Below are 10,522 nucleotides of genomic sequence, written 5' to 3' on the forward strand. Positions count from 1 at the left end.
TACCCATTCGTTTTCTGCTCCAAAACTTGGACAGCTAGAATCTTTTCTTTCCTTTTTTTTTTATTCCCCTTCTGAGTTAACGCCCCTCTTCCACGTCTCCTCCCACATTTTTGTACTGCCTCGGGTCTACGCTGACATCACATCTCTGATATTCCCGTTGTTTCTTGACCCCGTCCTCATCATCGCCGCTCATCCCCGGAGTCCTGCGCACTGGACTATGTCTTTCTAGTTAAACCGCAGAGCCAAGTTAACCCTGCGCCCATCGAGGAACAGTTTGGGGGGAATCGCCGCTTTGGTCACCGTGCGTTTTGTGTGCGCGTCTTGTGCCAGACGAGCGTGTGGAGAGGTCCTTGGAAGTGAAGGGACTCGGCTTCGTTGCAGGAAAATAGGGCTGGTTGAGGAAAACGGACTAAACTAACGGGCGTGGTAGCAGGAAGAAGTCAGTAATAGTACAGAAACTACAGCAAAATGTCGCTTTCTGTGCCACAAAACGGAGTCAAGGGGGACAGCGAACCCGTCATTGAGCTTTTTGTGAAGGTAAGACCGCACTGCATCACACATTTCATAGGCTGCTGAAAAAAAAAAAAAAGTTTGATGCTTAGGTAACAAATATAAAACTTTTACCAAAAAAAAAAACACAATTGAATATTTCTTAGTGTGTTCTTGGTGTGTAGCTGAAGAAGCTAGCTGTAGTGTCCTCCTCTCCGCGTGGTTTTTCCTTGGCACTCACGCTAACAAGTCAGACTTCGGATCAGATGGACCGTCGCCAAAGAAATTACGCACGTTTCAGGCGTTTGATTTAAACACCTTTGCAAATGAACAGGACTTGTTAATTCGTGGTGAAGTGCGACGTGAGTCTGCTCTGCTGGGTGGATGCAGCGATGCCCCCACCCAGGAGGAGAAAGCATGGGATAGACTGCCATGCTCGGGCTGCTGCAGACGGGGCGCAAAAGGGGAACAAAGGAAGCTTCTGTGTGGATGGATTGTTCATCCTTCTTCTTTTGGGTGTTATTATTAAGCAATGCCATGTTCTTTGGATTGCCCCTCCTTTTTTTTTAAATTGGCATTTATTCTGAATTCCAATGATTGACTTTGGACAGGGCACATTTTAGCTGCTGTATATTTTCTTTGCTTCATTAGTCTATCATCTGTTAAGTTGTTGCCCACTTCTACTGTACTTCCACTGTCACACTCATTACAACTGCGGGGGAAATGGCTGCAGTGGGAGAGGCTGCTGGTGATGGTGGATGGAGGTCTTGTGAATGGCTGTTTTTCATTTTCCTTTGCCTGTTGCAAGGCGGGAAAGCACCAAGTGGAAGAAAAAGGGGGGCATTGGGCTGGAACACAGGGGGACAGGGTAATGAGAGGAGGGCCCTGTTATTGGGTGGGCATTGTATGGCACCAGGGCAAAAAATGACACTGCATAACAATGAATACATTTCAGTATAGGCTTTTTTTTGGTATTGTCTTTTGCTCATGATAGAGTAAAAGTGTAGTGAGTGAATATCGTTTTGGAGCAGCCTATAAAAGTACATTTTATAGGCTACTTGTTGTGTTAAGGCCTGTGATAGTTAACACATGATGTGGCTTCATTCCCACCCCTACCAAAGAGTGTGCTGGTTATACAGTAGTTCCTCCTCAGTGCTTCTTAACACAGACAGGAAAGATGACACAGCCTTGCTTGACTCTTATGCAGCCGTCTCTGACACATGCACATTCATAATGGATGGCCTTGTTCTTGCCGTGTGCATTAAACTCAGTGGTGGTAGCAGACAATGGCAGGCATGCAGGTTGCCATAGGCACACTGCGAGCCTGGCCTGTGGGAACAGCTGATAACAAACTGTGTGTTCCCTCTACACAGCCGCGTGTCACTTCTGTTAGGACACTGCCACATTCAAAGCAGGCAGTGGCACTCCAACAAAATGACTAAGGCATTCTATAGCACCAATTGTTCAAAGGTTAGGAGGAGTTTTTCTGCTGACCAGCTAATTTTTCTATTGTATCAGATATGTTGATGTCAACAACTGTCATATTGCTATAGGAACACTTTATAGCTGGTGTCATCTCTGTGGGTGTGTAATATTTGTCATCCTTCACATTTATTGCTCTGTGCTGCAAATGAGGCTGTCGTAATGGTATTGTAAATAGGGAAACCTTTGACCTCTCCATAGCTCTGCCCATTAAATAATGTTTAGAACAGTAACTAGGAGGTACCTTATCGTTGTTCAAAACACTTGACTGGGATTTTGGAGGGCCGGCAATTGTTTAAATCTAAACCTATGACAGAAATTAGGTGTTTTTTGATTAGCTCTTGGAATTGTACAGTCTGCCTCTATCATGTGACGGCATTGAGGATATAGATGCGTCTCCAAAAAGAGGTGGTTTATCAGTTTTTGTGCTTCTTACCAAGGTCACTCTGTGCTTGTAAAGCCTTCCTGTGCCCAGACTTCATATGCTCGCCACTCACCAGCGGCAGAGCCAGTAAACTTGGTGGGAAAACACTTTCATGTTTGTCATTTTTGGTCATGTTGCAGAGTTTGCCCAGTAATAATATGCTACACCATGTTGCTGGGATAAGTATTTTCAACTACTGTTGGAAGTTCTTCGTTAGCCTTGGAAAGTGCTGTGTCCATCGTTTTCGACTTGTAACATGTGACATACAGACTTGTGCCTTGTGATGTCCTAGTTATGAAAACTGTCATCTTAATAGCACTGATGGCCCCTGTTGAATTTATTGTCATGCAAACTCTTTTGATGAGAAAAACATGATAAAACATAATCATCTTTCTTCCACAAACCCATCCTGTTTACACAGTATTTCACCTTAAAATAAATATTATTCCCTCAGGGGGTATTGTCGGCGGTCACAGTCAAGCGCTTTCTCTTTTATAGAAAAATCAATGGAGCAGTTTAGCTAGTAGTCAGCATCATGGGTTCAGGGACAAAGATTAATAGCTTGTAACTGTTCTGGGCTTTGCTGTTGCTGCACTTTACAGCTGTTTCTGCTCTAGTGACTAAAGGCTTCAACAAGTTGACCCTTTGGACTTGGAGCATGTATGTTTCATTTTATGCATTTTAGTGTTTACAAGAAAATGACTATTGGTCAATGGCAATGAGGTGTTTGCTCTGCACTGACTGACATACAGATGGTCCCTGAAAACACTTTTAAAATTGTTTTAACAAATATTGTTTAGTTTGTCAGTGTTCAATGAACATTTGACAAGTCTTTTGGTCGACCCTAAGTTAAGAGCAAAAGCACTTGAAGAAATTGTTCTACAGAACAGACGAAAGCCTTTGTTTCTTAAGACCTATCTAATGCGTCCTTAATGAGTCCAAAGCAACTTAAAACAGTTTTGTTGCTGTAATTTGCAAGAAACTGTGCTCTCCTTTCTTGCATTCTTTACATATGCACCTTTTGTAACAAATTAACAACCTTTTGGCCAACGTTTGTTTATTTAGTAGACTCCTATCCTGAGCTACTATACCACATGGAAACTCATAAAGTTGTTTGAGAGAAAGGGCTCGTGACATGTTCATCCCATGGACTCAAGTGACTCATGTTGAGTGTGCATCAGTGTGAATGATCATCAGCGTGAAGAGGTTTCCGACCATTGACTGGGATAAAAATCTCCAGGCCGGAGCAGACGTGCTGTTAAAGTGAGAGTCGAAATAGGTGGGCGGTTATGTTGGCATGAGTTTGTACAGTCTGGGCTGACTGGGTACTTTTTATTCTACGCACTGGCTATAGAGCTCATTACTGTTACACCAGGCCTTTAACTTTCACAGGGACGTGTGCCGCTGTCTTTCCACTAGTGACGTCAGCCTGAGTCATGTTTCCAATCCAAGGTACAATTTTGTAAAGAACTCCACTGTTTCTAACTTTGATACACCTGATTTTAGTGACTGTTTTGATATATTGAATTTGGTACATGTGGCTCATGACTACAACATACAGATACACACAGTGCATGTAATTTTCATTCACAACTAACGCTCAATGTTCTGGACTGGAGTTTTAATGCAAATAACAATGCAGGATTGTCACTCATTTGGCTTCTGTTGCCATGCTACCATTGCTATGCTGTGGCACTAACCATAGAAATAAAGGAAGGAAGTTATGGTACTTTTAGACTGTCAAACAACATACCTTATTCTTGCTCAAATTGCCTCACATTAGAACAATACACAATCTACTGTCAAAGATTTTCTAGGGGGGTTGGTTTCCACCTTTCCCTGACATTAAGGCTATGTCCACACGTGTCGTGATATCTCAACAAACACAGACTTTTCTACAACCGTGTACAAAAATATCTCTGTCCGCACCAGAGTTTGCTTACACAAGCGATGACACAACGTTCCATCTCCATGGGCTCATTTATTGATCAAACCAATAACGTTGCCATGGATACGCGCAGCTCGAAGAAATAAATATCCAGATATTCTGTCCACACCTCTCCGTTTATACAGCGTTTACAAAAGTCTCCACTTTGCAGAGCGTTTACAAAAGTATCCAAAGTAATTACGCCATTCATCTGGATGCATGTTGCCAGAAGGCCCAAACGCAGGCAAATATGTGTGTTTTATAAAAGTATCTATGTAGGTGTGGACAGAGCCTAAGAGAGTGCCTCTGGGGGACAGCCACGTGACTACAATAAGTCCGGGATGGAATCACATAGCGACAATTCTGATTGGTGAATATTTCTCTCATTTCTCTCGAATGCCATTGACAGAAGAAGAAGAAAAAACCTCAGCCTCTTGAGGTTAGGTTATTGCAGTAGTCAAAACCTCGATTGCGATACGATAAACATTAGCCCTTTGCCAGATTGACCTATTATAGTGCGTGCCTTGTTTCCCCCTCCTTTTTGTTTTAAATGGGAACAGTGCATGGTACACAACACATACTCTACCTTAAACAATGCTCTATCAGACGATGTTCACGTCAGAAGATCGGTATCTGAGTGAGTCGGCTACAGCGGCGGCTCTCACCCCCAGCCTTGGCACTTGTTGCGTTGCCATGACCAGGCTATTACCATGGTGACCGTGTCTCAAACGGATGTTCATGCTGTGTGCTGGAGCAGGAGGGGAAAGTTTTAGTGCGCCTTACACCGTCAGCTCCTTATTCGGTCAAAGTGTGGCTTGATCTTGCTGAGCTCCCCACCCAATTTAGAAAATGAAGTGTGTCAGGGAGGGGAAACTTGGGCCCGTCAAGCTCCTAAAATTAGACCGTGAGCAGAGGGACCAGGAGGGACGTGCCGGACTACATTGTCTCTAATATTCGAATACCCTTTTTCACTTCAAAGGCTACTGTTTCATGTGATGTCAGCATTTTAATATGTACCAAGAAGAGTTTGTGAGCAAGCTGATAAACATTTTACGTCTCTATAAAAGACTGAACTTCAAGGAGGCACCTAAAGCGAATGTCGAAAAGCCTTGAAAGTAGTGCAACCCATGAGGCTGAAATGGACTGATCTTCACGAGCATGAGCCTAGTCTCTCTGAAACTGTGACCTCACTTGCGTCTCTGTGGTGTGCTCTAAGGCTGGGGTCTGATTGTACTGACTCTCCTTCTCCAGGACTTTTTGTGCCCGATAACATCCGACTTGACTCACACCATCCATTGGGCAGCTGCGTGTGCGCTACAGCTGTTGACTCACTCGCCATCCAAACAAAGCTCAAGTCTGTTAGCATTGGCAGTCGTCATTCCACACTCGCTTTTTGAGCTGGTAGGGTACCTGGAAAACTTTTTAACAGTCCACCTTGTTATGAGTCATGCTCAACAAAAGTAGCCTTAAAGTGGGCTTGGTAGTGTCCAATAAAATCCCGAAACTTACATATTTGTGTGTTTTCTGTATTCTGGTGCATCTAAATCACTGTAAATTCTGTACTACAATTCTTGTATCATTGTAGCCAGTGCCACTACTATCATCCCATAAACTAAACAAGGCAGTTGGTGGAAGTAACAGGACATTTCTGGAATAGTTTGTCCCTCCTCCCAAATGCCCAGCCCCCCTCTGTGGAGGCAGAGGGGCCCAGGGTAAGGAGAGGGGAAGAAAAAGAGGAAGAAACGTGCAGCTTGCTCAAAGTGCTGAACCTCCACAGAACCATGTCTTTGTACAGCTTTCACTGGATGCGTCCATTACTGCTGGAGTCTCTAGTTAGACCGTTTGATCTCTTCATTTCCTGTAATGGCTCCCACTCTTCTCTGTGGAGTACATCTCACTTTACCATGACTTTGACAGATACGCGTTGGTGCTGTACTCTCTGGGCTATGGGCCTGGCTGACATGGCTTTTAGTTCAGATTTCAGATGAATAAGAAAGTGTGAGTTTTCCCATTAGATCAAATTTAGATCAGATTAATAGAAAAAACACTCTGATTTCCAGGATTTGTGTTTGTGCTCTTTTTGAAAGCTCATTTACCTAAGACCTCCTGTGAATGACATGCGTCCTATTGCCATGGGAACAGTTGCTGTGCAGCTGCCACCCTTGATCCAGAAGTGAATGGGTCTCTGTAGGTGTACTGCTGTGGGCAAAATAAAGGCCATTGAAGTCTTTCTCTGTCTCCAAATGAACCAGCTAATGCAGGTGCACGGCATTTCATCATAGCATACTGCCTCCGACTGGTCAGAGCTTTGCTTTAAAATGGAATAGTATTCAGGCGAAATGAGTAGCCCACTTCATTGTTTACCGAGGACAGTGATCTAATCCATCCTTTCAGAGAGAGATTGTGTGAAGCCTGAGCAGTGACGGGGAGGACTGCCACTGTATAATAAGAACCAGCGGCAGGCAGATCAAACACAATTATCCAAATGTGTAGCACAGACGACAACAGCGCCAAGTTGTTCAGACCTGACAGAAGGTAGAAAATAATACTTTCTGGACTTGTGTTGTATTGAAATTCTGTAAAATTGTGTAAGAAACAAAACGTCCTTAAGGGTTTCAGTTTGATGGGAAGTTTGTTCACAATGGATAGTGCCAAATGAAAAACGCATGCAGCTGTAGACTTCAGATGATAGAGCTCTTAACTTTATCGACGTCGGGGTGGGATGATGATTAAATGATTTTGTGGAATTTGGCCCAAAAAGTAACATAAAAAAAAACATTAGTAAAGCAGATTTGAAACATTATGCAACTTAAATTGTTAGAAACGCTTATTGCATTTTACAATCCGCAGTTCTGTGTTGTTGTTGTTCAGGTGATTTTTATTGGGGTTCGCAGCTCGAAAAGTAAAGGAACCATTGACGTAAACCATGGATGTTCATCATTCTAGATTCTCCAATTTATTAAAGACTGAAAATGTTCACTCAGACTGTATGAAGACTACCTGACTCATTATCTCAATTTATGTCAGTAAATCCCATCAGGATAATCACTGTTTGTACATTTGTTCTGAAACTAAAAACTGTTATTGGAGTGTTTCCATTAACTTCCTCTGGCTTTGTGTTTTTAGGCTGGGAGTGATGGAGAGAGCATCGGAAATTGTCCCTTTTCACAGCGACTCTTTATGATCCTGTGGCTCAAAGGAGTTGTTTTCAATGTCACCACCGTGGACCTCAAAAGGTGAGTTTGAAATCCTTTTTTATGTCCTCAATATTTGTCATCTGATTATAGCTGTTAAACTAGTACTTTTCTGTAGCTGTTTTGGGTGTTCCTACACTTTTCCAAACCACTGAACCCGACTCTAGCTTCTATGACAGACTTGCTGCTTTCCCACTGCCTATTTGGTTTTCCCATGACCAGTTTAGCATAAAACCTTCTCATCTGCAGAGAAAGTCCAGTTGGCATTTGGCAAATTTGTCTATAAAACCACAACATCATTTACCATGTCACTACCTCTGCTTGGAGCTAATGAACACACTGACTCTACAGGGTTTTCACTGCAGTTGCATTCTGTAAAGAGTACGGATGTCCTCAACATGAGGCAAATGACATCAGTGTTGGAGATCAGTTGAGTGGAAGTGTCAGAGAGGGGGCTTTTTGATTTTGTTCAACAAGATCATGGAGTCTAAGAGGCCTGAGAAATACAGAGCTGCTTGTCTTGTGCAGAGACTGTAAAAAGGCAGTGGAGGATGTCCACTTACCCAGAAGTGTCTGTTTACACTTCAGTCCTATAGTCCGAACTTTGTACTGCAAAAGAAACATCCACAGAAAATATGTTTCAGTGGAAGCTGGTGTTAAAGAGCATATATATATATATATATTTTTTCTCTTTTACCGTGAGTTCACCATGAACAAGCACTATTGTTATTGGCCTGTAAAAGCTCAAGACTGTAATGACAAACACCAATACAAGGCTCTTGGAAATAATATGATTCAGTGTTTGTTCACACTTCTCATTCAACACATGCTCATTTCTGTTTGTGTCGACTGCTGCCCAGCGACATCTGGGACAAGACGTGTTTGTGTGAAGCCTGCAGAGGGAAAACACTAACATGGTGTTGAACTCTGTGGTTGATAATAGAGAGCCAGGAAATATTTACATAAAGATATGTATAATAGTATAATAAAATGGAACTGGTATATTTGTTTGAAGGGTTTTGCATTGTTGCCAGTATTTTTCTACCTCTTTGATAATGACTTATATATTGTTCTGCTATGTCTTTGACCAGGAAACCTGCAGACCTCCAGAACCTTGCCCCTGGTACACACCCACCGTTCATCACCTTCAATGGCGAGGTCAAAACTGATGTCAACAAAATTGAAGAGTTCCTGGAGGAAGTACTATGCCCACCAAAGTAAGTGTTTTACATTAAAGCTTGATTTGATACAGGTTTATGCTCACCCTTTAACCTCTTGTATTGTGTTTAGGTATATCAAACTGGGGGCTAGGCACCCAGAGTCAAACACTGCTGGTATGGACATCTTTGCTAAATTCTCTGCCTTTATCAAGAATTCAAAACCAGATGCAAATGAAGGTGAGCTTCTGTCTTTGTTGGACACAAAGCATTCATTGATCTGTGTATGTGAAATGCAGGGAAAGTGAAAGTGAAAGTGCCCCCTAGAAGAATAACACCTTTGGAGAGTCAGCTGTTACTGTCCAGGCGCTAAACTGTGGAACTGTCCTGAGCTGAAACAGGACTTAGGTCTGGGGGTTTTAAAAAATGAACTGAAGCACATTTTAAAAAGAGACCCGGTGTGCAATCATTTTTAGATAGCATTTAAATGCATTACCTTTGTGTAGTTCTAGGGACAGACATTATGTACTAGCCTTGGCTATAATGTTGTGTACTGTGCTCACACTTGTCCCTATCAAATAAATAAGTACTGCGGATGCTATCTGACAAAGATAGCTGTGCCTGCTGTTGGGAAATGACAGATACCTCACAATCGCTCTCAAGAACACTCAGGTGGTGCAAACAGTCTTAAAAAAATATACTATCAAAAAATAACAGGATAATGTTCAAAACAAGTAGCATTAATAACAAAAGTAAATTAACCTTAAGATACTTTTGGATTAATTCACATGGCTTTTTAAGCACATCATGGCTTAGAGGAATGTCTTTTAAGCCTGGATTTATGTAACAATCATGAAATAATCAGTCTATACACAGAATAGCATAGGCGCAGTAATTAAAATGATCAAATATCATTGCAATGTACTGTAATATTCACTTTCCCTGGTGTGACCACTGATGAATTGCTGCCCTCTTGTGGTTGATTAGAATAGGCAGAAATGCACAATAGGCTGTTGTTTATGGCCATTCTCTATTTAAATTAATATTTTTCACAGGTTTGGAGCGCGGGCTGCTGAAGACGCTCCAAAAACTGGACGAGTACCTGCGCTACCCGCTCCCTGATGAGATTGACCACAACAGCATTGAGGACATCAAGGCTTCTGACCGAATGTTTCTGGATGGAGAAGAAATGACACTGGCTGACTGCAACCTATTGCCTAAATTGCATATTGTAAAGGTTAGTTTTGTAAAAAAAAAAGAATAATAAAAATGTTGTCTTATGTGAAAAGTATATTTCAAGTATGACAATCTCTTCAGGTGGTGGCAAAGAAATACAGAGGCTTTGATATCCCAAAAGAGATGACGGCCATCTGGAAGTATCTGAACAATGCCTACACGCGAGAAGAGTTTACCAACACCTGCCCGAGCGACAAAGAGATTGAAATAGCCTACGGGGATGTAGCAAAAAGGCTTGTCAAATAAGCTCAGTTTGATCTCCTCCCACCACCTACCACCATCCTCTCTGCCCCAGGACTTTAAAAAAAAAACTCTGGACGCTTTTTTTTTTTCTCTGGTCCAACTCTGAGGTCCTTGTGCATGGTCATTTCGCTGTGTTTGGCTTTTATGAACACTTCTTTAGTTGATTCAAGATTTTGTCATAATTTGCCTTTTATTTTATGAATGTTTAAGAACATGATAATCTTTCACTGATGGCCTGCATGTATAAACAATGCTCATTTATACATGGAGCAGTTTTAAACATGCTCCTTGCCAAGTGACCTTTAAGATGACCTCCTTGCTTCTTAAAGGGGCATTATCTCAAGCTATTAAAAATCTGCCTGATTTTAAT

General features: G+C 42.1%; 1 protein-coding gene across 1 annotated transcript; it reads left to right on the forward strand.

Moving 5' to 3' along the window:
* Positions 1-110: 110 nt before the first annotated feature.
* Positions 111-10,236, forward strand: clic4 (chloride intracellular channel 4). Its single transcript, XM_079574357.1, has 6 exons — positions 111-537; positions 7,449-7,558; positions 8,608-8,733; positions 8,807-8,913; positions 9,729-9,910; positions 9,991-10,236. Exons 1-6 carry the CDS (start codon positions 469-471, stop codon positions 10,153-10,155), a joined length of 759 nt encoding a protein of 252 aa, XP_079430483.1. The 5' UTR covers positions 111-468; the 3' UTR covers positions 10,156-10,236.
* Positions 10,237-10,522: the final 286 nt, after the last annotated feature.

This window comes from Gobius niger (genome assembly GCF_951799975.1).
Source record: "Gobius niger genome assembly, chromosome: 16".
Taxonomy (NCBI): Eukaryota; Metazoa; Chordata; class Actinopteri; order Gobiiformes; family Gobiidae; genus Gobius; species Gobius niger.